Here is a 27,774-nt window from a genome sequence, read left to right on the forward strand (position 1 = left end):
CACCTGGAGACTCATCCCCGGACCCCCGCCAGCAAACCCACATATGCCCCAGGGACCCCTGGAAACCTAACAAGCTGCCCAACCATCCACTCTGGGGAGACACTGGCTTTTCTGCTCACCCTAAGCTGGGGACAGAGGACGGGGGACACTTCCATTACATAAGCCTGCAAATCATTTGCTGCCAATGGACCTTGAAGCTGTGAGACTGGATAAAATCCCCCAAGACCATGTGGCCTGTGAGCTTTGAGGATATTACGTTAGTGAAGAAGCCAGTCGCTGAAGGGCGGTTACTGTATGATTCCACTGATGTGAGGTTTCTAGAGCGGTCAGACTCACAGCAGGAAGGGAATGGGGGGGCGGTGGCTGGGGAAAAGCAAAATTGGGGTTTGTTGTTCAGTGAGGATGGAGTTTCTGTTTGGGAAGGTCAGTTTCTGGAAGCCCTGGAGATGAATGGTGCAGACGGCCATGCAACAGTGTGAATGCACTCGATGTTACCAAAACTACACTTAAAAATGGTTACACGGGTGAATTGTATGTTATGCATGTTTCACCCAAATAGAAGAAATAAACTTAAAAAGCAGAGTTCCTGGGATGAATCCTGATGACATTATGCTGAGCAAAATAAGCCATTCACAGGACAAATGCTGCATGATTCCTCTTACATGAGAGATCTGAAACAGGCTCCCAGAATCAGAGGGCAGATTGGTGGTTGCCAGAGGCTGGGAGGAGAGAGAGATGGGGAGCTGCTGATCGAAGGGCATAAAGTTTCAATTCTGAAAGACGGCTAAGGCCTAGAGATGTGCTGTGCAATCGTGCCTGTAGTTAACAATACTGAACATTTAAAATATACTGAGGGTCTATCTCATGTTAAGTGTTCTCACCACAACAGAATAAAGAAAAAAGTAAATAAATGGCCTAGAAGAGAAGAAGACAGCATGGACAGCACCCTGGACCATACGAACATTTAAGGGACAAACAGAGAAAGAGAAGTCTTCCCAGAAGGCAGGGAAGGAGTGGCTGAAAAGATAGAAGCTGATTCAAGAGACAGCAGCTTTTTCGAAGCCAAGGAGACAAGTGTTCAGACGGGTGTGCATGTTCACAGGGAAGCCTCCAGGAGGTGAGCGGGCCCGGGGAGAGGCTGGAGCAGGGGAGGCATCGAGGCCCTGAGCAGGTGCAAGGGCCCAGCTGGAGAGGCCAGCCTGGGAGGAAAGGAGCTCGGAGAAGCCCCCGCGAGCAGGTCCTGGTGACCTCACAAAGCCCGCACCTGCACCCCCAGGTTCCAGAATCTCCAAGTCAGTCCTGCTTCCGTCTCCTAGCGACCGGATGCAGAGGCCATGGCGCTGTCAACACCCCAGGGAGTGAAAAAAGTCTTCCAGTTTCAGGTGAACAGAAAATGTGGCTTTTAAAAGGAAGTTTGCTCCCACTGGTCTAACAATGAGGTGCACCCGGGAAGTGGCCTCTCAATGGTGCCTCCTCAGATGGATGGCAGGGCCCAGCAGGTGCCTGCCCAGGTGGCTGTGTGCCGGCTGGAAAGCCAGGCCAAAGGCTGCCCAGCCCTTGGATGGGGCACTTTCCGGGCCTGCAGGGACAGCCCTCCCAATGCAGCCGAGCCCACCTGGAGGGAAAGACAAGTTGGCACGGAGGCCCTGTGCCTGCCTCCCTCAGAAGAGGGCCTGGAGGCCCCTGGGCCAGCGCCACTGATGCCACTCTCAGCAGGCAGCGGCAGGGGCCTGTGAGCCCCGTGGGGGTGCATGCCCACGTGTGTGGGGAGTGGGGGAGGCGTGGACTTTGTTGGTTCCTCAGAACCGGAACCAAGGAGTGAACAAGGGGCCTGTGGGGTGGCAAGGATCCAACCAGGGGCCTGGACGGGCTCCTGCCAGAACAGGGCTGGCCACAGCGGGGTGTCCAGGCACTGCTGAAGACAGGCTAGGGGACCCCAAGCCAGCCTGTGTGAGGTTGGCTTCTGGCCCACGGCCACGAGCTGAGGGCCAGGCGCCAGGTGAAGGCTGCCCCCGGCGGGGCCTCTCTGCCCACTCGGAATGCGCTTCACCACCTCCTCTAGACCTTTCAGCTGGTCATCCCACCAGACGCCAGCCCGCGGATCTGGGAGGGCTGTGGGGCAGGGCCGCAGGGTCAGGCAGGGGAGCGGGGTGGGGACTAGGGGAGTCCACGGGGTGGATGCCAGGGCTCTGGGCCTCCCTGCCCCACTGAGCCTGCCGTCACTCCCCACCGACAAGGACACCCCCAGCCAGAGCCTCCCCTCACCCCAGGGAGCAACACTTCTGCATTCTGTGGGTCCCCACTTCCTGCCACACCTCTTCTTACCCCCTCCTTTTAAGACATTTTCTCCTCCTACATCTGTTGGCGATTTATTGGAGCGTCTCTGGAAAGGCCAGGCAAACTCTCAGGTGAAATGGGCTAACCTAGAGGTAGGAAGCCAGGTACCCCGATCAGTCTGCACCCCCTGGCCTGCCGGAGTGCCTGAGTTTTCACTAAGAAAGACATATTCCCTCTGCTAGCACACTGCTTCACCAAACCTCTTCTTATTTCGTATGAATTTAGTTTGAATTTCATTATCAGATCCAGGCCTCTGGGCCAGCCAGTTGAGAGTGGGTTCAGAGGGAAGCCAAATTTTGTTTTAGAGAAGAGAAATGAGAGAGACCTTAACTCAGGACTTGAAGCCTGCTGGAGGTTGAAGTGGGGGGGACCTACACAACCCTGGGGCTGCCTAAGGCCTCTCAGAGGAGGAGCAGTGCTGGGAAGAGCATGTCCCCGGAGAGGGGAGGGAAAGCTGTCCAGAAACGAAGGAATAATTGTTCCCAGGTGTAGCCACACTCTGGTCACTCCTCAGGACAGCGGGGAGCCCCTGAGGAGCCCCCAGTAGTGTTTCACCCAGTGAGGATGGCATCCTGATCCCTCAGCTCTCACCTCTTGCCCTGCAGAAACCAGAAGGTCGTGAGCACCTACGGAGACTGCTGAACTGGGAGGAGTTTGAGGAGCTGGGAGACCCCCGCAGGGGCATCCTGCTGGATACCCTCTATGAAAGCGTCATCTTCGCTGTGAGCAAAGGCTTCCCATGGGCGAAGGTGGCCAAGGTGGTCCAGTTCACAGAAGAGCTGCTCAAGGAAACCAAAGGTATGGGGCATCCAGGGCAGGTGTCAGAAAGGCTGGCTGTGGGCGGGAGAAGCACAGGACCCCACTGTGGTCTGCAGCCCCAGGAGCCCTCTGTGGAACAGGGAGCCTCTTCCGTTGTGTTCCGACATTTAGTCTCCTCGTATGCTCGTAGCTGGGCTCCTGAAGAGTGGAGTAAACAGAATACCCTTGCTGAGTCTTTTCACTGGTGTTCTTGGCTGAAAATCTCCCATCACTCCAAGCTGTTCACACAGCAGCCAGGAGGTTTGCTTCTCGGTCAGTTGTTTACACTTTAGTATGAATTTCATTATCAGATCAATACCTCTGGGGCAGCTAGTTGAGAGTAGGCTCAGAGGGAAGTCACACTTGTTCTAAGGAAGAAAGAGGGACCACGATTCAAAATTTTTGTTTTGTTTTGCTTTTGCTTCACATAAACCAAATGAGTCACTCCTCTGCTTTAGCATCCTTCACTGACTTCCCACTGCCCTCCTGAAAGACTGCAAACTGTTCCTCGTATCAGGTTTTGCTCTGCTGGATGTCTTGGGGGAATCCTTTACAGGCGGGGATGGGGGAATAGCAGTCAGGTGAGTTTATCAAGGCAGCATGTCTCCTCCACCCACCATGTATCGGCTTCATGAGAAGAGGATGAAAGGCTGTCCCCTGACTCCATGGCATGAAGGGATGGGGTCACACCATCCATGTCTTGCTCTGTGAGATGCAGAGTCCTTCATTCACAAATATATGGAACAGCCCCACTGTGGCTACATCACAGTAATACTCAGCCAAGAAGCATTAACAGGTGGGTGAATGCTTCATGAGGAATGCAATGTTTACATACTTCCCAAGAAGCTTCCTGCAATGTCCTTACTGATCGCCAAGGGGAAAAGAATATTTCTACAGTGAAAAAGCTTGGCAGACATCTCCATGGTCAACTGACCCAAGAGAGAGGACACTGGGAATCCTGTGCCCCTGGTGGGGCGTAAAAGAAGAGCCCCGCATGCTTCTAGAAAAGACTCAGAACCTGACCTGATCATGAGACTACATCAAGTGAGGGTCACTGAACCAAGCCCGTCTCCTGAAATCTTCAAAAATATTTAGGTCATGAGGTCCAAGGAAAGGTGCAGGAACTGTTCCAAACTAAAGTCACCGAGGAGACTCGGCTGGGAAACATGACGCATGGCCCCAGTTTAGGTTCTTTTACTATAAAAGATGTTATTCTGACAACTGGCGAAACTGAAATGGTATCTGGGCTTCAGACAGTGGTAATGTGTCAAGGGCGGTCTCCGGATTCTGAAGGCTGTGGTCAGACGTGTGCTTGTGTTAGGAAATGTACTTGAAAGGATTCCGGGGTGATGGGGCATAATGTGGGCCACATTGGGGAGTTTTTCTTTATCCTATTTTTCCCAGTTTTGTTGAAATATAATTGACATACAACATTGCATAAGTTTATGGTGTATGACATAGTGACTTGATAGATGTATATATTGTAAAATGATTACCATAATAAGTTAATATTCATCACCTCATCTAGTTACAATTTTCTTCTTGTGATGAGAACTTATAAGATCTACTCTCTTGGCAGCTTCCAAATATACAATATGGTATTGTTAACTACAGTCACGGTGCAGTGCATTAGTTCCCCAGAACTTATTTATCTTATAACAGGAAGTTTGTACCTTTTGACCCCCTTCAACCATTTCACCCAAGCATCCCCATCTCTGTCAGTCAGCAATCTGTTTATTCCCAGGAGCTCAGATTTTTTACATTCCACATATAAGTGAGATCATACGGTATTTGTCTTTATACCCTGAAGGTTCATACATGTTATCACGAATGCTAGGATCCTTCTTTTTATGGCTGAATAATATTCCATTATAGACATGCACATTTTCCTTGTCCATTCATCTGTCAGTGGACACATCGGTTGTTCCCATGTCTTGGAGTGGCTAGTGTGAATAATGTTGCAGTGAACATGGGGGTACAGATATGTCCTTGAGATAGTGTTTTCATTTCCTTTGGGTGTATCCCAAGAAGTGGAAGTACTGGAGCACATGGTATTTCCATTTTTAATGTTTTGAGGGAACTCCACATTGTTTTTCATCATTGCTATACTGATTCATAACCCAACCAACAGAGCACAAGGGCCCCTTTTCTCCGCACCCTCACCAGTGCGTGTTGTTTGTTTTTGATAAGAACCATTTGAACAGGTGTGAGCTGGTATCTTGCTGCGGTTTGGTTTGCCTTTCCCTGATGACTGGTAACGTTAAGCATCTTCCCGTGTACCTGTTCGCCATTTGAATATCTTCTTTGGGAAAATGTCTGTTCCGGTATGTTACCCATTTCTTAATTCGATTACCTGGGATTTTGCTATTGAGTTATTTGGGTTCCTTATATATTTATATATTTTATATTAACCCCTTATCAGATAAATGGCTTGCAAATATTTTCTCTCATGGCCCATATGTCGCCTTTTCATTTTGTCATTTCTTTTGCTGAGCAGAGGCTTTTTTTAGTTCGAGGTCATCCCGCTTGTTTACTGTTGCTTTTGTTTTTGTGCTTTAGGTGTCATGTCCCAAAAATTACTGTCCAAAAGTAAATACCAATGTCTAAGAGGTTTTCCACTGTTTTATGGTTTAATGAGTTTTATGGCTTCGTTTGCCCTATATCTTAAAATGGAATTTATTTTTAAGAGCAGTTGTAGGTTCACAGCAAAATAGAGCAGAAAGTACAGAGACTTCCCATAGAAACCCTGCCCAAAAACACGCCCAGCCCCCTCACTGTCAGGGTCCCACGAGAGGGACATGTGTTACAACTGATGAATCTCCACTGACACATCATTGTCACCCCAAGTCCGTAGTTCACATAGGAGTCATTCTTGGTGTTGTGCATTCTGTGGGTTTTGACAGATGTCTGATGACATGTACCCATCATCACAGTATCAGGTAGAATATTTTCACTGCCCTAGAAATCCCGTGTGCCATCTATTCTTCCTTTCCTCCCAACCCCTTGCAACCACTACTCTTTTTACTTTTACTCTCTATAGTTTTGCCTTTTTCAGAATGTCATACAGCAATCATACAGTTTGTAGCCTTTTCAAATTGACTTCTTTCATTTGTAATATGCATTTCCATTTCCTCCATATCTGTATATGGCTTGATAGTGCATTTCTTTTTAGTGCTGAATGATATTCTATTGCATGGACGTACCACAGGCTATTTATCCACTCACTTTGTGAAGGACATCTTGGTTGCTTCCAAGTTTTAGCAGTTATGAGTAAGTCTTCACCAAACATCTCTATGCTGGTTCTTGTGTGGACATGAGTTTTCAGCTCCTTTGGGTAAATAACAAGAAGCACAATTACTGGATCATATGGTTAGAGTATGTTTAGTTCTGTAAGAAACTGCCAAACTGTCTTCCAAAGTGGCTGCACCATTTTGTACTCTCACCAGCAATGAATGCTCCACATCCTCCCCAGCATTTGATGGTGTCAGTGTTCAGATATTGGCCACTATAATAGGTGTATAGTGTTTCCTCATTATTGTTTTAATTTGCATTTCCCTGATGACAAATGATGTGGGGCATCTTTTCATGTGCTTATTTGCCATCTGTATTATCTTCTTTGATGAGGTGTCTGTTAAGATCTTTACCCATTTTCCAAGCAAGTGGTTTTCTTATCGTTGAATTGTAAGAATTCTTGGTATACTTTGGATAACAGTCCTTTTAGCATATAAGTCTTTTACAAGTATTTTCTCCTAGCCTGTGGTTTTTCTTCTCATTCTCTTAACATTGCATTTTGCAGAGCAAAAGTCTTATGTTTCAATGAGGTACAAATTATCAGTTTTTCCTTCATGGGCCATGTTTTTGGTGGCGTATCTAAGAAATCATCACAAACCCAAGGCCATCTAGATTTTTCCCTATGTTATCTTCTAGAAGCTTAATAGTTTTGTATTTTACATTTAGATCCACAATCCCTTTTGACTTAATTATTGTGAAGGGTGTAAGGTCTGTGTCTAGGTTTGCTCATTTGCATGTGGGTGTCCAGTTGTTCTAGCACCATTTGTTGGAAAGATTGCCTTTGCTCCACTGTATCACCTCTGCTCCTTTGTCAGCAATCAGCTGCCTACATTTGTGTGGCTCTATTTCTGGGATCCCTTTTCTGTTTCATTGATCTATTTGTCTACTCCTTTGCCGATGTTTTATTTGGACACATTGATCTATTCGATAGACAAATACACTATTCTTTTGCCAATACCACCATGCCTTGATTATGTACTCTTTTTGAAGCTTTTCTGTATTTCTTTATTTTGAAATCTTTTTAAGTGTAATATTTTTTTAACATGTGGCACATCTGAGGTCCTCCTCTGCACTTCTGATCAAGATCTCCCACAGATGCCAAGCAAACAGAGCACACGATGCCCTGTCCCTGGTGCGTCAGGTCCCTGCCCAGATGCACCCGGAGCTCACCCACCTCAGCCACCCTCAGCCTCCTACCCTAATCTTACCATGTTTCTGCCCCCTCCCAGGCCCCTCCCTTTCTTAACCACTTCATCCCCTGACCAGACCACTGCTTTCAAATCATGTGCTCCTGCACCCATTCACCAAACCGCACCATGACTTTCAGGCCATTCAGTGTTCCCATTGCATATGTTATGTGCACATGGATCCGCTTTTTATTTCTTGAGCTGCTCAGGTACCTGTCCATGTCTCTTCCCCAGGCCAGCATTCCCACCCAGTGATCCCACTCTGAAGGCTTGAGCCAGACACAGCTGTGCTCTAGGGCTAGTTTCAGAGAGCCTTGGGAAACGCCTTCCCACCCGGCCACCCCACAGCCTGCCCCCAGGGCCTTCCTGGCAGCCCCCTGGGCCTGCACCCCGCTGCTCACAGCGCCAGGCAGGTACCAGAGTCCAGCCCTGCCTCGCGAGCTCTGCAGTGAGTGGCTCACGGCCAGAACAAACACTGATGAGCAGGAAGAATGTCTGCCCCAAGCAGGTGGGAACCTGGTCAGGCGCTTTCAAGTTTGCAGCAGAGCCTCCCACAGGCTAAGCCCTTGAAAAACAGTCAGTGATGATGCAAAGCCAACTTCAAACCCAGGAGGTTAGATTGTCCCTTGGCTTTTCGCATTTCTGGTTACTGCACACCTTGCCAGCACAGCGTATTTAGAAGTCTCATGGTTCTAAAAACCTTAGACTTGGAAGGAGACTTGGGGACCAGGGAACTTAACTTAATTCTCTCTACTGCAGGGAGCCCTTTCAGCCAGCCCAGGAGATTCCTCCAGCCTTTGCCGGCACCCTCCATGCAACAGGGAGCTCACTCCTTTCAGAGACACTTCATCCCTTTGTACAACCATCCTCGTTATTAGGAAGTTCCTCTTTATATATCTAGCTACATCTGCCTTCTGCTGCTCTTACTCAAATGCTCCAAGTCTGTCCTCTAGAGCAGAGTAACGGCCCTGCAGGTATTTACTGAGCTTTATATGTGACTACCATGTGTTCACATTTAGACAGCCCCAGTGCCTTTCATGTTTCTTAATACAGTATCATTTCCATTGACCCCTCCACCACACCCACGCTGCCCCCTTTCTTGCTGCCCTGCCCTGGGCTCATTTGGATTCGTCAATATCATTCTAAAGATGACATCCAGGTCCAAACACCACACAACCTGTGATTTGATGAGTGAAGGGCTCAGAGGTTTTATCACCTCCCATGTCCTGGTAATGATGCACCTGTTTATATAACCTAATGGTGCATTTGCTTTACCAGCATCAAGGTCACATTGGTTCACATTGGGCAGGAAGTTCCTTATTGGAACCATTTTTCCCATTCTGCCCTTATGCAATATTGATTTTTAAACGCACATGCAAGACTTCACTTGTCGTCTCCACTGATTCCAACTTGTCAATGTTGGCCCACGTTTCCTTCTTCCTGACATCTTTTCAGTCATGATCCTGGGCCATCCAGCTTACAAGTTCTTCCTCTCACCTTTACTTTACATCATCTCAAAATTTGCGAAACATGGTTGGCACAGACATCCTGTTGGAACAAGCTCTTGGGTGGGCTCCTCATGCCTCAAGTCTGACTTGATGAAAGTAGAATCTGGCAGGAGGCTCAGCACCGAAAGGGAAGGTTCAAATCCTGGCTCAGTCCCTTACTGCATGTGTGGTCCTGGGCAAGTCACATCGCCTCTGAGCCTCTGGTCACACCTCGGGAAAATGGGAAGAGCAAGAGCGCCCAGTTCTAGGGTTGTTTTAAGGATTAACTGGGATTATGTGTGCGCGCATACCCAGTGCCCAGTAAGTCTCAGTACACGCTAGCTCTTATTTTTAGAGGTGACCACAGGGACGAAGATCTGAGACTTAGGCGGTAGGTGATACAGAGACGGCACGATCAGGGGGCTGGGCACACTTCACGCAGCTTCCAAATGTGCGGGAAGAACATCCGCTCCTTCTCAGCAGCAGAGACAGATCTCTGAGGCCCCTTCTCCCCAGGTGCCACCTGCTCTATAGGGAGTGAGACAGGACGGGCCTGGTGCTTCAGGAGGTAAAGTAAGCTGCAGACTCATCCCAGAAGTGGGGAATGTGGGAAAGGGGCCCAAAGCCCGTCCCTGGCTCCCCGCCCGGGTCACTGATCTGCGGAGAGCTGCCCCTCCCACGATGCCGGGCTGGCTCCACGGCTGGAAAGAGCCGAGAGTGAGGGTGCAGAGCCGCACCGGACCAGGCTACCTGCATGGGGCCCTGTGTACCTCGGCCTGCCTGGTGCTGTTCAGGATGACGCCTGCTGCTCCTGAAGATGGCCAGGTGGCCCAGGTGGCATCCCTGTGGCAGCTGTATCCACACTGCATCCCAGAAGTGGGACAAGGGCATGAAGGAGCTCAGCAGGGCCTCCCACTGCTTCCCGAGGTAGGGGTGGGATTTTGGCTGATGCCTCCTTCCTCCCCAGGGCTCCTCCCGCCGCCCCCACTCAGCAGCCAACCCCAGTGTCAGGTGGGGCTCGCCCTCAGCATTGCTGGAGCCCTGGTTGGCATCTGGTTCTGCCATTCCCTTGCTGCACAACCGTGGGACAGTCCCTTAAGCTCTCTGTGCCTCAGGTCACTCCTCGACAGGGACAGCACTGACCTCATGGGATCAGAGGAGGCCATTGCGTGTAACATGTGAATGCTCAGGGGGCTGGCCATCTTTATTATGCCCCCTCCTCGGGGGTCTCAGGCACCCCGATGGGCTCTGCTGTCCATCTGGACCAGCACGTCTTACACCTGCAGAGGAAGGCCGCCCCTTGACACTGTTCCCAGGGCTTGGCTGTTCTTCCCCTACTGGGACCCCAAGGCCCCCGGCTTTGCTTATTGGTTTGGCTTCAGTTCTGCCCAACTGCAGCCCAGTTTTTTATCTTTTTTGCTCCCATGTGGTATTACCTGAGCCACACTACCCAGCTCTGGGCCACAGGCCTACAGGGTTGGCCCATATTCAGTTTGTTCCTTCCTAAGCCAACCAGATCTGGGCAAACTCCACTCCTGACAAGGCCCCAGGACCTGGGACCCAACCCCAGTGGGAACCCACTGAGCCAGCATAGGCCTGGGCAAAAGGTCATCTGACATCAGCCCCCGCTGCTGGTGGGTGTTTCCAGATCTACCCCTCAGTTCAACCTGCCCCTCCCAGGCCCGCCCACTCCCCAGCAGGCCACCCTCCTCTGAGAGGCCTCCTGTGCTGAACTCAGCGCCAGGGCTTCCCCCACTCCAGCCCCCACCACACCCCAACCCTCCAGGGCGCTGACCTTCACCACTCAGAGACAGTCCTGGACCCTCCAGCACCAGGCCCAGGTCTAGCCCACTCCTCACCAGCCGGGGCCGCCTTCCCGAGCCCACTGAGACTGCAGCCTTGGTTCTTGGCAGCAGCACTCCCCTCCGGACCCTGGCGTGGATGCCCACCAGCTCCCTGCCCACGCAGCTTCTCAGAGCTGCCTCTGTCGCGCCTTCCTCCTCCCTTCTCTACTCAGATCTAAACTCTTCCCCCAAAGACCCATGAAGGGGCAGCCCGGAAGGCCAGACCAAAGGGAGGTCTGAACTCTGGAGAGGGGATCTATGCCTGCTTCATTTTTGTCCTCCAGTGCCAAACAATGCCTGTGGCACACAGTGGGTGCTGGATGAAGAAATGAATGAATGAATGAATGAATGAATGAATGGAGTAGATTCTTCTGTATGCAAAGAGGAGGTCAGGGTGCTTGGCTCATCCCAGGGCTGCTTCACTGAGGGCCACATGCCCAAGTGAGGTTAAAGGGAGCATAGCACGGTGATTAGGCACAAAACTCTGCAATCAGAAGATCTGGGTTCAAATCCTACCACCATCAGTTATTATTGTATAACCTTAGGAATATTATCCCTCTATGGCTTCATTTCCTCATCTCTAAAATGAGGGTGGTAATAGTTCCAACTCTTTGGGCGGTTGGAAAGATTAAGTGAAACTGGATGTGCAAAATGCACAGCATAGTGACAGGCACATAGTAGGGGCTCAACACCTGTTAGCTCCCATTTGTCCATCACACATGGAGGTGACGTGGGCTGAACAGCAGATGCTGGCTACCTGGGACTTGAAGCTGCTGTGTGCCACCCTGCGGGGGACTCATTGTCTGTGCCATTTATCTTCCCTTCACCCGGCAGGCAGAACTGCAGGTGGGCTCAAATCACAGGCCAGCCGAATGGAGGTCCAGACACACTCTAGCCCAGTCCCTAATGCTGCTGCCCCGTGCACATGCCCCACACTCAGACCCACGTGTGAGGAAGTGGCACTGCCCACGAGGCTGAGGGAGAGAGCAGCTGTCCATGCCCTCGTTGGGGCACCCAGGCAGTAGGGGGTGGGAAGAGCTATCAAGAGGGCAGGGCAGGTCCCCAGTGAGCCCCGGCCCTTCCCATCTTGCATCCGGACCTGCCCCTCCTCCTGGGCACATGTCCCACCTGTCACAGGTCATGGGGTACACTACATAGACAGCCAGGGGTCCCGCTGGCCCACTGGCTCACATTCGAGCTTCTGTTTTGACTAAAGTCCACACTGGCTGTCACTCCTCTTAGAAGATAGCTTCTCCGTGCTTTCTTTTCTTTTCATTTTTGGTTAATTTGGCACTAACGATGGCTGAGTTCCGTTTGCATACTAGATAACAAAGTTGGCAGACAGCATGTAAGGAGGGTCATGTTTGCACAACAGTGATTCAGAGCTCTGCTAGGTCAACCACCCGCTCCACTTAGCTTGTAGTTCAATCAGGGCTCAGCGCGGAGAGGGAAAGGTGGCCCTTTATTCAAAAGCATAAACTGATTCCATCCTGGCAAATGGTTCACCAGGATGTTCTGGTCTCAACCCCAGGCCAGAAGGAAGAGTCCTCACCTCGGCACCTCCTCGACCAGCCTCTGGGAAGCCCTGGGCAGACCTCAGCGAGCCGTCTCCTAGGACCCTGGGTGGAGTCAGCGGACCTGGTGCAGAAGGCTGCTGGCTCCATCCTGGGGGGAGAAAATCGCAGGATTTTGCATGCTGTGCTGAGGTGCCCGGAGAAGGGAAGAAAGAGAAGTGGGGTGTCTGGGGACCCTGAAGACCCCTCCTCCAGCTGGGAGAGCCACAGAGGTGCAGCATGCCCAGGAGGCCCTGCGCCTCCCATCTCTGACTGGCACCCTGCAACAGGAGAAGGGTGGAACAGGGACAGCCTCCCTTCCCCAGGCTTCACTCACTCAGCAGGGAGTTGAGGGTCGAGGTGTGCGAGCCAGTGCAGATGCGGCCAGGCCTGCCCCCCACCTGCTGGTCTGCAGGGACCAACCAGCATTTCATGGCTGTGCAGCGGCTGCCTCTTGTCATCAGCACCAATGTCTGGTGGGCACTGGCCTCTCTCTGATGCGCCACCTAGACATCGGGCTGCAAAGAACCCCATTCCTTCCTGCCTGGTCTGCAAATCCTGGAGCCAGGAGGAAATGGGCCTCAATGACCTGTCCGTGGATGCTCTTGTGCCGGCTAGACTAGTGCCGGCTAAAGTGGGTCATGGCACTGGTAGCTGTGGATTCCGCTCACAGCTGCTCCCAATTCTCCAGGAAGTGTCATCCGGGCAGCCACTGTGCCAGCCGCACAGCCTGGGGCTGGCAGGAGGCAGTTGTCCCGCAGGGGCCCTGCAGAAACTCTCTCCCCGTGCATTCATGGCCGGGCCCAGGCCTTCCCTGCGGGAAGCCCAGCCCGGGTGCAGAGCCATGCACCTCTGGGAAGGGGCCTCCCCCAGCAGCCTTCCGCAGGGCCCACCGCCCCTCAGACTAGCCCTGGGAGGGTGGGGGGGAACCTGCGGAGGCCACTTCCATGGTCATGCAGAGCAGAAGTCTGCAGAGGCCCTTAGTTAGATCTTGGGAGAGCATTTCTTGGGACAAATGAGCAGCTATCACTCCAGAGGGACCCATGCACTGGAGAGTGTGCTCGGGCCGCCCTGACTGAAAGCCGCAGGCTGGGCAGTCTCAACGGCAGGCATGTGTGCTCACGGCCCTGGCGGCAGGACGTCTGAGATGGAGGTGTGGGCAGGTTGGTGGCTCCCGAGGCCTCCCTCCTTGGCAGGCAGATGCCATCCAATGCCACCTTCTCCAAGTCTTCACGTGGCTCCCCTCTGTGTGTCTGGGTCCTCTTCTTACAAGGACACACAGGCCTATTGGTTCAGGCCGCCCACCTGAGCTCATTTATCCTTGTGATCCCTTTGAAGACTGTCCTCAATCACGTTCTGAGGCCCCGGGAGTCAGGACGTCAACGTGTGAATTTTTGGGGGGGTCACAGTTTGGACTGTAACTCCCAGAAAGCCTTTGAATGTGGCCATGTTCTGCCCCCCCCTCACCTGTCCTGTGCAGAGGGACCTGCCCATGGATACCTGAGGGCGTGAGAGGCCGGAGCCCAGGGAGCACCCTGCAGTGAGTGGAAGGGGGCCGCTGCCGCGCAGGAAGGCTGAGCACCTGGAAGAACCAGGCAGAGCACCTGGGGGTGGGGCTCCTAACTGGGTCACCTGGAGTTACTCATACCATGAGCCTGGGATCCTGCCCCCAGCAGGACGGCACCAGGGTGGCGGGCGGTGCAGGCCAGTTGGGAGAGTGAGCTGTTCGCGGCGGCCAGTGTGTGCTGGTTGGCTGGGCCACCTGTGTGTGGGTGGAGGAGATGGGGTGTCAGTGCCTTTGGCCCTTTGGAGTGACCCCATGCTCTACCTCTAGCTGCTCATGTCCTTCCCCGGTCAGCTGGACATGCTGGTCAGCCTTGGAGCCCCCGGACATCAGAGGGGACGAGGGGTATGAAGTAGCTGCTTTCCCGCCTTGATGCAGCACCATGTCCCTGACAGGGGGCTTGCCTGGACATTTCCGTATCGGAAGGGGGATGATCAGGCTGATGCCAAAAATCCAAAGTCAGGGCCCCCTCACAGAAACTGAGCCCGCTGCCAAGTTTGGCCAGGAGACCCCCACACTGCCCCAGATGGGCAACTGTCACTGAATCACCAAAACTTCTTAGAGTCCAGGGGGATCCAAGAGGTTACCTGATGCCAACCCTACCCATCCAACCAGAGCTCAGGAATCCTCCCAGTTCAGTGCCTCCTCGTCCCCCAAGGCAACACCTGCTTCTCTGATGTAGCTCTTGCCTCTGAGAAGTTCTTCCTCTGCTAAACTGAAGTCTGTCCCTTTGAGCCTTCTGCCTAATGGCTCCTGTCCTGCCCTCTGACCCCTCCCTGCACTGGCCTGTTGGGCCCCACTCACTCTGCCTTTCTCCAGCAAGCATTGCCAGAGCGCTGTACCGGGGGAGGGGAGGAAAGGGCGTCCCTCCCCAGTCACACATGCAGGCTCTCCAGGAAGATCGTCCCGTGTAATGTTCACAGCAACCCTGAGTGGGCGGCACTTCTGTCCTCATTTCACAGTGATGCAACTGATGTTTGGAGAGGTTGAGTAACTTGCACACAGTCACACAGTAAAGGGCAGAACCGGCATTAACCTGGAGACCTTCTGGCCCCCTAGTCTGTCCTTCCTGCCAAAGCTCTTCAGCACCAACATGTCAACTTTTGGAGAAACGGGGGTGAGGAGCAGTGAGGGGTGCTTTTACTAAGTACACCAGGGAGGTGGACCACTGTGGGCAAAGAGAAGGTCTTGGGGAAAAACCCATGATCGTCCTTAAGATACACAGCCCTGTGTTTGCCCTGTGAGTCCCAAGGAAGTGAACAGAGAGGAAATCTTTAAAAGGACAACAAAATGCTACTAGTTCCAGTGTTAGGGTAGATTTTCCCTTTAATGTTGTTGTTGATTTATCTTAAAATCAAAAAACCTAGTGGATGGGAAAGCAATAGGGCAGTTCCTCAAAAATTAAATACGGAATTGCCCTGAGATCCAGCAATCCCCATCTGGGCGCACACCCGAAAGACTGAGCAAGGGGACCCGGACACAGGTCTGCACCCGTGGTTGCAGCAACATCAGCCACAAGAGCCGAAAGGCAGAAAAGCAACTGATGTCCATCAACAGATGAACGGAAGGAAATGCTGACACCGGCCACTACGTGGATGACCCTTGAAGACATTATACTAAGTGACAAGATGGTCACGAAAGGACAAATCCTATATGATTCCACTTACATGAGGTCCCCAGAGCAGTCAGATTCATGAGACAGAAAGCAGAATGGGGATTGCCAGGGCCAGGGGAGGCTAACAAGGAGTTTGTATTTAATGGGGACAGTTTTAGTTTTGCAAGATGAAAAAATGTCCTGGAGGTGGATGGGAGCAATGGTTTATACAGCAGTGAGCATGACCGTCATGCCACTAAACTGCACACTTAAAAATGGTTAAGGTGTCTGGTCACACAGTGAGTGGCTGGCGCTTCACCACCCTCCACAGTCCCGTAACTAAGGACAGCCTTTCTGCTTGGCATCCCGTGCACCAGCCCCCAGCAAGGTGACGAGGCCCACAGGTAAGGACGTTGGAGGGACTAGACTGAAGCACGTGTCAGCCTCTAGGATGTGCGGCGCCAGAGCCATGCGGTGCCCTCTGGAAAGCCAGGGGGATTCCAGAATAGCTCGCAGTCCCTGGAGAATTGCAAATGCCAGCAGAGGCTTCCCGACCCCCGACGTGACAAGGACCATGTTATTTAGTGAGCACTTCCTGTGAACCATGCCCTGCAGGAAGCATTGTACACAGGCCCTCATCAAACCCTATGAGATGGGCATTTTTACTGCCTCCAGTTTAGGGATGCGAACTCTGACGCCCAGGAGAACAAAGTAATCTGTGCACAGGATCAAGAATCAGAAGCAAGACGTGAGCCGCCGTCGGTCTGAATTCCTAGACAGGGGCCCTGGTGGCGGAGCCAAGCTCTCAGGAACAGCCCCCAGCATCATCGCAGTCCCCAGTGCAGGGGCCGCCCTCAGCTTACTGGTGGCCTCTGCGTGACTGGGAATGGCGGTTGAGAACAGAGCATGTGGCCAGCATATCCCAGGGCTACGGGACCCTCGGCGCTGCAGTGCTAGGACTGCACAGCTTCATCTCCAGCCCACTGGTCCTTCTCTGGCTGATCCCGGGGGGGCCCAGACGGGGGACATCAGGCAAAACCAGACCACCCAGTCTCCTCGCTTTCAGCTCACCAGGCAGCTCTGCCCCTGGACAGCCAGGGAAGAGAGTTCCCAAAGCGACTGCCGGCTCTGCACTGGGAGGAGGGGAGGCCAGCAATTCTGGAGGCCTCGGGATAGGCAGGAAGAGGCCTCAAGCGGAGGTGGGGGGCTCTTGGGCTCTCCCCGCAGATTCCTGCCCATCCCCAGGGCTTGTGGTCAGCAGTGCAGCCACAGAGCAAAGTTCCAGGACCAGAATCCCCTGCTTCCTGGCCCTGTCCACCCCTAGCCTGGGCAGCCAGCACCCCAGCCCACCCTTCTGAAACATTTCTGACCCACAAGAGCCCCAGGGCCAGGGCAATGACAAGAAACACCCAGTCCCTTCCCCACCTGGGAGTGGTGATGGGAGCCACCCGAGGGCCAGGTCCCTAGCCCCCGACCTTGGGCTGGAGCTCGGGTCCTGACTAGATCACAGGGAGCTCTGGGCGGGTCTCCCCCTTTCCCTGGGCCTCAGTTTCCCACCTGTAGAATGAAAGTCCAAGAGCAGCTCAGTAGATGCCAAATATGCTCCTTGGTCCAGAGAGAGTATCTGCCTCATGTAAATCTGAAAACCATTGCAAGCCCATTTGGGCCATTTGCTGAGACTGATTAGCATATTTATGGTTCATTAGCATATTAAGGGCTTTGTTTGACTTCTCTTCAAGTTCTCTGATACGGAGCATTCATTTCTGTGTAATACCTACTGCAGGGCATCCTTTGAAAAACTGTGCCTGAGAAGGTTGGGGACCCCCCCCCACCCAGTGTCCACCTCCAGGTGTCTCCAAAGATTGCTCAAAGCTGCTGGAGCTGGCTCTCAGAAAGGGGCCTCCCCGGCCAGGCTGGGGTTTGAATTCTGGCTCCGCCCTTACCAGCTGCGTGCCCTTGCGCAAATCTCTTGACCTCTTTGCGCCTCAGCTTCTCTCCTCTGTAAAGTGGGGTGGTGCCTACACCTGCCTCATGGAGGAGCCGGGAGGGGCTGGGCAGAGCTGAGATGCCTCAGGGGGTGCAGGGCACAGAGGGAGCTCCCTAAACTGGGGTCCTCTGCCGCCTCGAGGAAGCACACCCATTTCCTGAGCTGTCACTGTCAGCAGTGCCTCCATCTGAATGAGTGTGGCAGAACCTTCCCAAGAGCAGACGGGTGGGCAGGGGGCAGCGCTCAGGACACAGGAGGCAGGTAGAGGTGCAGTCCGTGCCTGTCTGCTCCCACCATCCCGGGCAGCCCTGGAAGGCGCTCAGGCATTCGGAAAGGCAAGTCGGCCAGGCTGCAGCCTGGCTTGGTTCCTCCCCTGAGAGCCAAGGCGGGGGCAACCAAACTGGTTTGCCGGGGGCAGGGGTGCCACCTGGATCCTCCCCCTCCTGCCCACCAAGAAGGAGCAGCCCCCCTGCCCTGTTCCCAGCCCCTCCAGGACGTGGCCCACTGCCTTCCCCTCCATCAGCCCAGGACCTGGGGGCCGCAGGCAGTGGGAGGGCGCCGGGAGCGCCGGGTCCCAGCCCAGCGCCTCTTTGCCCTGATTCCAGGGCATCTGGGGCTGCCGCCCCACGCCCAGTCCTCCCCTCCTCCACTCAGGTGCCTGGGTCCCTGCGCAGGTGCTGGCCTCCAGGGGCTTGGGGACCGTCTTCAGGAAGTTCCCAGCAGCCAACGCAAATGAAGGCCACTCCCTGTTATTGAAGAGCAACGTGCAGGTACAGATCTGTCCGCCTCAGCCAGAGGCTTCTCCCTGAGACCTAATCCCTGGCTTCTGAGTCACCGGAGACTTGTCAGCCTGCGGCAAACGGAGAGTGGTCTGGGGGCCAAGAAAGTGTGCCTCACGAGCCAGCTGGGGGTGACTCCTGCTGAAAACCAGAACTGGTTGAAAGCGTCTTGGGTTCACCTCCTGGGCACCTTCCCTGCTGACCCTGGACAAGGTCCACACTTGTTTTATGACCTCTAAGCTGAGGCTGTCCCTGGCTCGTGCCCATAGGAGGGCATCCGCCAGGATGACAGGCAGCTGGGCGCATGTACACACATTTAACTGCGGTGCTCAGCACATCCGGGCCCCCGGATTCCTCCATTCATGCTAGGCTCTGTGCATGGCTGCTGGGAGCCGAAGGCCAGGGGCTGGCCTTGACAGACAGGCATCATGGGCAGCCACATTGGGAGGGTATCCCAGCCCAGGGCACTGCCAGGCCAGACTGGAGGAGAAGCAGGGACCCTCCAGCGTGTTCAGCTCCGTGGAACCCAGAGAAGCTTTGATGATTCACCTCATGAAGTTCGCACACAGCCTCCTCCACATGGCCTAGAGTCCAGCTTTGATTATCGGAGATGAGTGACCTCAGCTGTTAGCCGTGCATGAGGTTCCATCACCGACAGTCCCTGTCGTCCTCCACAGACCTCCACCTTCCCACCAAAACCCCCATCTGACCTCTCACTTCGTGGCGTATCACCTCTGAGTGTCTCCAAAGCTCTTGGCCATGGTTCTTAACTTTCCTGTTAGTAATTTGATGATTCTCACTATGCACACTCTCCACAGAAAAAAAAAGCATGCAAAATTCTGGATGCCACTCCAGCAGGTCCCAGTCAGTCCTGGAGCCCCTCCTGGGATGCTTTCAGGTTCTGGGAGATCAGGTTAAAGAGCCCGGTTTCTGTGATGAAGTCCAGCTCTTCTCCAGGTACACAAGCCTGCTCTGTGCAAACCGAAGGCTTCAAGCCCTCCTGTGCCCCTGTCCAGCCCCCCAGACTCCAGCTCTGAGCCGTGCACACACCGCACTGCCCTCCCATTGCCTCTGGCCTCGGTCCCGGCTACCCCTCCACCAGCGGTGCCCTTTCCCACCTTCGGCTGACCCCCTGGTTCTTGGACCCCACAGCCCTCTCTGCAGGAAAGCTTCCTGGCTCCTGGCCCCCGACCGCACCCTGGGCTGGGGCGCCTCTTCTGTGCGGGCTCCTACCCTGTCTCCTTCCCATATGCCTCTTCCTCATCTCTGCACGTCGGTGCCCCGGTTTGCCCTGTGCCTGGGCTCTGGCTTGCACGTTGCTTTGAGTGGAGTCCTCAACTCTTGGTGTGCAATTATGTAATGTACCTGAGTGCCATAAAAACACAAGCCAGAGGCTATGTTCTATGTCATGTTGAACCGCCCCTCTCCAAAAGCAAAAAGGAATAGGACAAAATGAACTTTGCATCCGAGCAGCACAAAGTTCACAAGTGTGGGCAGGGACCCAGCAGCCACATCACAGATGAGGGACAAGGGTCCTGAGGAGAGGTGCCATGTTTCAAGGTCGCTCGGCAGAGCAAAGTGTTTGGGGGCCTTGATTCCGTCCTGCCATCTGGTCATTTTGTGACTCATTGGCCCCTGTGTACCAATGTCAGCTCTTTGGGCTCCAATCTGCCTCATGACTCTGATCACAGTCAGGAGGCAGCAATTCCCAAGCCCCTGTCCTGGAAGCCACACTTCCTTTTATGAGATGGTCGGGTGTGGCTGGGGGTCTGTGTTTTTTTGAAAGCACGAGGTGATTTGGGAACACAGGGCTCCCACTGGTCCCTGATCTACCACCACCCGCCTGGGACACGGGTCCAGGGTGAGGGGATCCCCAGCATCGGCAACCTGCCCAGCTTATGCCCAGCATATGACACAGGCCCAGGAATGCCCCAGGGTCATGGTCCCAGGGTCTGCCGGGGGCTCCGGGATGCAGGTGAGAGTGTGAGAATCAAGTGAGACAGTGGGCAGGCACGTGCCTCGCACACCAGCACCCTAAAGCAGCATCTCAGCCTTTTTTTTCATTATCTCTCCCTTATGAGGCACTTCATTGACTTTTTAAATATTTTTGTGTATGACTTCTCCCCCATCACGAGCTTTATTGAGATACAAGTCACAAACAAAAATTTGTCAATTTGTCAATAATTAAAAAATATTTAAGGAGTACAAGGTAATGTTTTGATATATACATTGTGAAATAATTACCACCATCAGGCTAATCAATTATATGCATCACCTCACAGAGTTACCACTTTTATGTACAAGCACAACATCTAAGATCTACTCTCTTAGCAAATGTCCTACGCAGAAAGCAGTGCTGCTAACTCTAGGCGCCCTGCTGTCCAGTGCGTCTCCAGGACTTACTCATCCTGCAGCTGCAACTTGGGCTCCTTGACGAGCATCTCCCCGTCTCTTGACTGCCGGCCCTTGACTACTGTCATCCGGCTGTGCTTCCCAGACTTCACGTTTTTTGGATTCATGCAGTATTTGTCTTTCTGTGTCTTGCTTATTTCAATTAGCATAATGTTCTCTAGGTGCATCCACAGTGCTGCAGACGGCAGGAGTTCCTTCTTATGTAAGGCTGAATAATATCCCATTTGGTATACATGCACACCGCAGTTTCCGTGACCCAGACGCTTAGGTTGTGCCCGTATGTTAGCTGCTGTGGTCAGTGCTGCAAGGAACATGGTGTCTTTTCGAGGTACAGGTGTCTTTTTGAGGTAATGATTTTGTTTCCTTTGGGTGTGTGCTCAGAAGTGGGGTTGTTGCATCAGATCAAGGGGCTAATTTAGACATTTTTTCCTAATCGCCCACCTCTATATCAAATTTTGATATCATAGATATTCTGTGTACATTACATACTCAATGTTTATCTGCTTTATACACATATAAAGCTTACCCTTTGTATTCGATGCAGGGTTAAAGATGACTAAATAAAATTTTTAAGTTATATTAGAAATTAAAAAGCTATCAATACCTAACAACATTACAACTACACCTTCTGAGTAACTTTTAATGTCGTTGAATACTTACGTAAATTGGAATGTCAAATTACTATGCAAAGAAGCAATTTGTAGAAATACAGACTCATCATAGCAATGCACACTTAAAATTCCATTCAAAATTGTCATTTTTCTAGCAAAAAGTTGACAATATTAAATCATTACAAATTAGTTTCGAGACACTTAACTTTCAACTTTTGCCCAGTATAGCAAAATAGCTAGTATGTAGGAGTAGGGGGTGGGGGGGTCCGGGAGGCCTCTGTGAGAAGGTAGCATTCCTGGGACTGGGGAGGGAGTCCTGTGTAGGGAAGGGTGTCCCACGCGAAGGTGTGTGCAAGGCCACGTGGGCAGTGGTGGAGAAATAGAGGAGGTCCATGCCAGCCCTTGCCCAACTCCTAGCCTCTTCTAGAACAAGGGGACCCCCCTCAAGGGATGTTCTCTAGCCTGCCAACTCCCCACCCACAGCCTTTATTTCCTTATATGGGCCATGCTTTCTCCAACCACAGGGCCTTTGCACATGGTAGTACCCATGCTGCTTCACGCTTTCCTACCTCTCCTTGCCCAATAACTCCACTGACACTGCTCATCTCAGCCCCTTCCTCACTTCCTTAGGGGAGTGCTCCCTGGCTTCCCTGAGAAAGTCAGTGCAGCCCATGGTGGCCCCACCTAGCCCCATGGAGTGCTGAGCAGAATTATACTGTTTTTTCCCTAGCCCTCACTGCCTCCCTGGGACCTGGAGAAGTTCTTGACACATAGAAGGCCCCTAATAAATATATGTTAAGTGGTTAAATGAATGGCTCCATCACTGTACTTGACATATCAGAAGGTGTTCATTGAATTCCTAGACACCTATCGGCCCCACTGAGCTGGGAGCTGAGAGTGCAAAGGCAGACATCGTTTATTCCACTGCTTGCCCTTCTCCAGCCTGGAAGCTCTCTGAGGGCAGGGGTCATGTCATATTCTGTTGGTGGTCCCCTCACTCCAAGTGCCCCCAGGAAGAATCTGGGAGCTGTGCAGGTCTCTGCCATGCTCCACGTCTGACCATCAGTCCTGCCGCTCAGATCTGCTCCTTCTGCTCATACCTGCTGACCTGGACTCTCCGGCCACAGCTACTCCCGGGTCCACAGCCTGCCTATAACCCTGCACAGGCCCTGCAAGACCTAGAATACAAAGCCCTGGTTCCGAGCTCAGCGTCAAGGCCCTCCCGCCTGTCTTCCCCACCTGCCCACCTCTCCAAACACCTTGTGCCATTTCCTGCCTCCATTTTTAGGTGCCAACAACAGCCAATCCTGTCTGGTTTCCCCCATGCCATGCAGCTGCTTGCTCCCTGCCCTGCTCAAGCTGTCCCCATGAAGGGCCTCCCCCACTGTCTCTGCAGGCTCAGTCCCACGCAGACTCTGAGAAGGAGCGCATGCACCATGCACGCCAGATCCCCCGTCCTCCGCTGAGCACTCCTCTCCACTTGATTCTGTGCCTCTTTACACATATGCATAACATCTCCTTGCGCATCTCTCCTGTGAACACTTTGAAGGAACAGATGTGTCTCATTTATCATAGTATTGCCAGAACCTAACATAGTGCCTAGCAATTATTAGGTGCTCAGTCAAGTTTGACAAATTGATCTCGGATGGGTGGATGGAGAGATGGATGGATGACTGGATAGATGGATGGATGACTGGATAGATGGATAGATAAAGAGATGGATGGAGAGATGGGTGGATGGATGAGTGGATAGACAATATGGATGGACAGACCAATGAAGAGATGGAAGAGAAAACAAAGCCTTCTTTCCCTGCAGCATTTATGGCTCACTACCTGACAGCAGGCTCTGTGCAAAGCTCCTGGACATATCATCCCCCTGATCGGCCCACCAAATCTCTAAAGTGAACATAATTATCCCCCATTTTTCCCCATCGTCACACACCACTACCGAGTTTTCAGTGGCGTTGAAAGCAGGAGAATGAATGGACTAGAGTGGGAGGAGAGGGTTTACCCTCAGGGGGGCACGGCCCATGGCACTGCCCTCAGAGCTGATCTGCGTACGACACAAACAATATTTGCCTAATTCGGTGACACAGTCCCCAGTATAATGGTTGCCTGGATTCCTGTCTTTCCAATCATCTTATGTTCTACCCTTATCAGAATCCCCTTTTTATACCCTCTTCTCCTTCCCAAAGAGTTTGAAGTGGAAACACTATAGAACACAGTTGAAGTAACTGTTTAAAACAAGAGTTAAAGGTCAAAATATAGGTAAGAAGTGAGATAATCATATAAGAAAAAGATGGGATAAATATAAATTACTACACAAAATTGGCTCAGAGCTTCCTAGAAGCCAAGATAAAAAGGGAAATGTGATGTATTCCTTAGCTTTCAATAGCTAACAAATGGTAATATAGAATAGCTGGTAGGACGATGGCTTTGGGTCCGAATGCCAGGGTTCAGAACTTATATTGATCAGCCATCAGCACAGCTTTGACCTGGTTCACACCCGATGCCTGGTCCCTCTGCCCACAGGCTGCTCCATCACTGGGGCTGTGACAGTCCTGGGGAACAAGCTCAGAGATTACCAGGGGCAGTTCAACATTACCCACCTGCTGGCCCTCTGTGACTACTTCCACAACACCTTCATCCGCCACTACAAACTCTACCAGTATGTCTTCGGCCATCACCAGGAAGTCAACCTGACCGTCACCCAACTGGAGGTGTGTGTACCACCCCAGCCCCTCCCACTGTCCCATGGCAAGGACAGGGCTGTCTGGCAGCATGAGCAGCAGGTGGCCGAGCTCGATACAGCAGAGGTGCAGAAGCGTGCCAACATGCTGCTCCTGAAGGAGGCCCTGCGCGTGGAGCGAGAGCGCAGGCTACAGAGGACGTTCCCGGAGACGCCCGCCCAGCAGAGCCGCCTTCTGAAGAGAGAGGTAAGGCCGAGCTTGCCATGTGCAAATGCCCTTTCCTACCCAGAGAGTGTCCAGGCTGGAATTAGATGCACAGCCAGGACCCTGCTGTTTGCACAAATGGAAGGGGCCAGAGAGGGACAGACCATCCCTGGGTGTCTGCCACACTCTTGCATGCGTTTCACAAAACATCCTTGTGAGGTGTGATTCATGTCCCATTTTAGTGACGAGGCAACTGAGACTCAGAGAATTGTATCAGTTCTCACCTAAGGTCCCTGAGCTAGTATGTGGTAGAGTTGACATTTGGCCCCAAAGTCCGAGTTCTTCCCATTATGTCATCGATCACTGACAGGTTTCACCACAAAAAGACCCCAGATTCTGAACCACCACAGACTCTCAGTGCCCTTCAGACATCTGCAGAGACACCTCCATCAAGGCCTGGTGAGAGATGGCAGAGGAAGGGCCACGGGGGCAGCTCAGGATGGGCTGTGTGATGAGGCCAGCAGAGGGGTAGGGCTAGTGCAGTGACCCGGGGACAGGAGCCTGAAGTGTGGATCTCAGAAAGGAGACTGCCCTCTTGGCGGGTGCTAAGGCCACTGGGGCTCCAATGACGGGCTCTTCACTGAACGGTGACTAGTATGGCCCCAGGGCAGCCAACTTCTTGAGGGCCTGGCAGCGTCTAAACTCCTTTTTTAACTATATGCAGGCAGTGATGTCATCATTGTTGCATCATCTTTGAGCACAGGAACAAGTATGTGCACATGGGTACATGTGTGTGCACGTGTTGGGCAGTTGGGCCTGGGGGGGAAGTGGGGAGCCCCAGGGCCTGTGCATTCCAAAAGGGTTTTGAGTTCTGAATTGCCAGCCAAAGAGCAAATGTACCTGGGAGCACACGTGCCTGGGAAGTATTCATTTAAATAGGTAGAAAACACTGGGGGGAAGTCTCCAAAGAACAACAAACACCACAGAATGAATGATGCTCTTCTAAGGTGCAGTCTCCCAGGTGGCAGCACACTGGGCTGCCGGGTGATCATAGGGCATCAGGACGCCCAGTGGGGACCCAAGAGAACTTACACAACAGCCTGTCTCCACCCACCTCAGGGCTCCAGCACAGGAGGCCAAGGCTGCGGAGGGGCAGGGGCTGCCTCCCCACCCAGCCCCCTGCTCCCTGCAGGCCTCCCCCTGCCTGGGGGAGCTTGTGGGCAAGCGTCCCCTCTGCTGTGTGTCCCTGGTGGTGTGCCTGATCTGGGGGCACCATCACCATAAGATAGACATGGTGCATGCTCTTGGGTCACAATCCTCCCCAAGGACTTAGAGGAAAAGCGTTATTGCTGCAGAGAAAAAAACAAGGAGCCATTCTGGAGCTAATATAAGATTTTGCATGAGATTTTAAGTGACATAATATAGCATGAATTCTCCTCTGCTGTTCGGTTGCTCAGGCAGAGAACTTGGAAGAACACAGTCACATGGTCCGTGTCGTCAGAATTCCGTGATGTCATATCCTGGTTGAGATGAAAGACAGGGTCTCCTGTTTCCCATGGCAGACAGTGGCTACGTTTCCATTCTTCCTGCGGCTGGTTGGCTGGGGGATACACTCACTCTCAGAGCTCTTTCTCCTGTTCCCTCCCATGAAGCCTAGAACTTTGAGATGTGAGAATAGGTCAAGGGCGGGAAGGGAAGGAAGAGATGCATCTCCAAACGGATCTCGCACTGACCAGAAAAGAGGGCCTATGAGCTCAGAACCATGCCAGCAATAAATGACACACACAAACAGGTGACAGTCACTAGGAAATAGCAATCACTGGCACTCACAAAGAGAGCTGCCGGAAAGGGCCACGGGACAGAAGGTATGGCTGAGGATGGAGGGTCCTCTCCATGGCCAGCCTGCAGCCGGCTGGGGGGACAATGAGAGACTTCATTCTCCTTCCACCCAAGGTCTCCTGCCAGTGCCTCCCTTTGGCTGAACTTAACCAAAAGCCAGAGGTCAAGGCCGCCTGATGCAGCCCTTATAAGTCAGCCTCCCGGGGCACAGAGCAGGGTGGAGCAGAGACCTGGAGGGGACATGGGAGGTCCCAGCGTGCAGAAAAGGGAAGTGGCTGAGTCGAGATCAGGTGGAGGGACTCTGGGCACAGATGGCCTGAGCCTTCCCAGGAGCCCTGCTCACCAGCCACATTCCATTTCTTCCAGGAGTTAGAGAATCTCATCAACGAGGCCATTCACATCCAGATGGAGTGTCTGAAGGAGCAGCTGCAGTGTGAGATACAGACAACTTTTGATATTTTGGACCTGAAGCTTCAGAAGAAGACCCTGACCCTCAACGCCCCCATCCCTGTCCCCGTCTCCATCACCAGCCAGCCCGGCCAAGATGAAGCTCTCAAGTCCCACAAGACCAACAAAGGAAAGAAAGCAAAAGCGAGGAGGAAGTAGGCGGCCTCTGGTGTCCATGGTGCAAAGGTTCTGGCTGCGGAAAAGCCATTGCCAGTTCGGAAAGTATCATGTGATATGCTGAGCGCCCGGCTGACCAAAGATTTCTAGCAATTAAAAGAAACAAAACAACACTCATTGTATTTTCCTTCCCTTCTTTCTGGAAACCATCTTCTCCCACCTGAAAATCTAGCCCAGATGGATTTTCCTTGCACGGTGGGCAAAGGCTGTCTCTTTCTGCTGAGCACAGAGCTTCATGCTCGGTGGGCAGGCGAATGCCACCTGCGGCCAAGTCTGAGCTTAGACCTGAAGACAGAACCAGCGCCGTGGGGCTGAGCAGTGAGAGGAGGGTGACCCAGCCACCTGGAGGGACTTGGAGCCCACACGGTGGCTCTGTGGCTGGCATGGGGAGAACGGGTCCTGGGATGCTGTTTCCGTTCTGTGATGTGTTCAGCAGGATTGACGTCATGCGCCCTGTGCATATCCCATCTCTGTGCTGGAGGAGTGGATCTGCGTGCCTCCAGAAAACTCTTTCTTCTGTGGGAACATAGGCTATTTAGATGGAGGCAGGAAACGAGGGCTGGCCTAGGGGTGAGACACCTGGCTTTGATCCCAGCTGTGCCCCTGGGCTGCTGTGTGACCTTGCCCATGTCCCTTCCATCTCTGAGCCCCAGCCTCTCTTCTGTCAAGGGGGGCACTGCTGGCTGTGTCTAAGATCCGTCTTGCATTCTAACATCCCGGGAGAGAGACACAGCTAGGTTGGCTATTCCCAGTTTTCGAGGGCATGAAGGTTCAAGGAGGTCAGGTCCCCACTTCAAAGTCAAACAGTGAAGCAGTGAAAGAGTTGGGACTAGAGCTCAGGCCTCCAGACTGTTACTTCTGCGCTTTCCCCTGCAGCACTGTGCCTCGTGCAAGCAGCTGCTCAAATCCTGACGTTGTTGGTTATCACAGCCACATAACTGACAGGTGACTCTGGTGCCCGAGATTGGGGCAG

The 27,774-nt window shown here is 52.8% G+C and overlaps 3 protein-coding genes across 3 annotated transcripts in view; 1 reads left to right on the top strand and 2 right to left on the bottom strand.

Moving 5' to 3' along the window:
• The window catches only part of RP1L1 (RP1 like 1), a 64,396-nt gene extending 53,698 nt beyond the window's left edge, over positions 1-10,698 (bottom strand). The window contains exons 1-2 of the mRNA XM_073232764.1: positions 9,871-10,698; positions 2,929-3,503 (exon numbers count right to left, since the gene is read on the bottom strand). The gene's annotated coding sequence lies outside the window, so the exon portion shown is untranslated. The remainder of the gene's footprint in view (positions 1-2,928; positions 3,504-9,870) is intronic.
• Positions 1,280-26,899, top strand: C3H8orf74 (chromosome 3 C8orf74 homolog). Its single transcript, XM_073232774.1, has 4 exons — positions 1,280-1,382; positions 2,943-3,135; positions 23,977-24,380; positions 26,544-26,899. Exons 1-4 carry the CDS (start codon positions 1,335-1,337, stop codon positions 26,781-26,783), a joined length of 885 nt encoding a protein of 294 aa, XP_073088875.1. The 5' UTR covers positions 1,280-1,334; the 3' UTR covers positions 26,784-26,899.
• SOX7 (SRY-box transcription factor 7) overlaps positions 25,315-27,774 on the bottom strand; it is a 30,793-nt gene continuing 28,333 nt past the window's right edge. Inside the window, exon 4 of the transcript XR_012129669.1 lies at positions 25,315-25,997. The gene's annotated coding sequence lies outside the window, so the exon portion shown is untranslated. The remainder of the gene's footprint in view (positions 25,998-27,774) is intronic.

The sequence above is a fragment of the Manis javanica genome, chromosome 3 (genome assembly GCF_040802235.1).
Source record: "Manis javanica isolate MJ-LG chromosome 3, MJ_LKY, whole genome shotgun sequence".
NCBI lineage: Eukaryota > Metazoa > Chordata > Mammalia > Pholidota > Manidae > Manis > Manis javanica.

Coding starts and splice junctions, on each gene's coding strand:
- C3H8orf74 (XM_073232774.1), top strand. CDS start 1,335: ATGGCGCTGTCAACACCCCAGGGAGTGAAAAAAGTCTTCCAGTTTCAG. Junction 1,383..2,942: donor AAAAAGTCTTCCAGTTTCAG/GTGAACAGAAAA, acceptor CTTGCCCTGCAG/AAACCAGAAGGTCGTGAGCA. Junction 24,381..26,543: donor GCCGCCTTCTGAAGAGAGAG/GTAAGGCCGAGC, acceptor CATTTCTTCCAG/GAGTTAGAGAATCTCATCAA.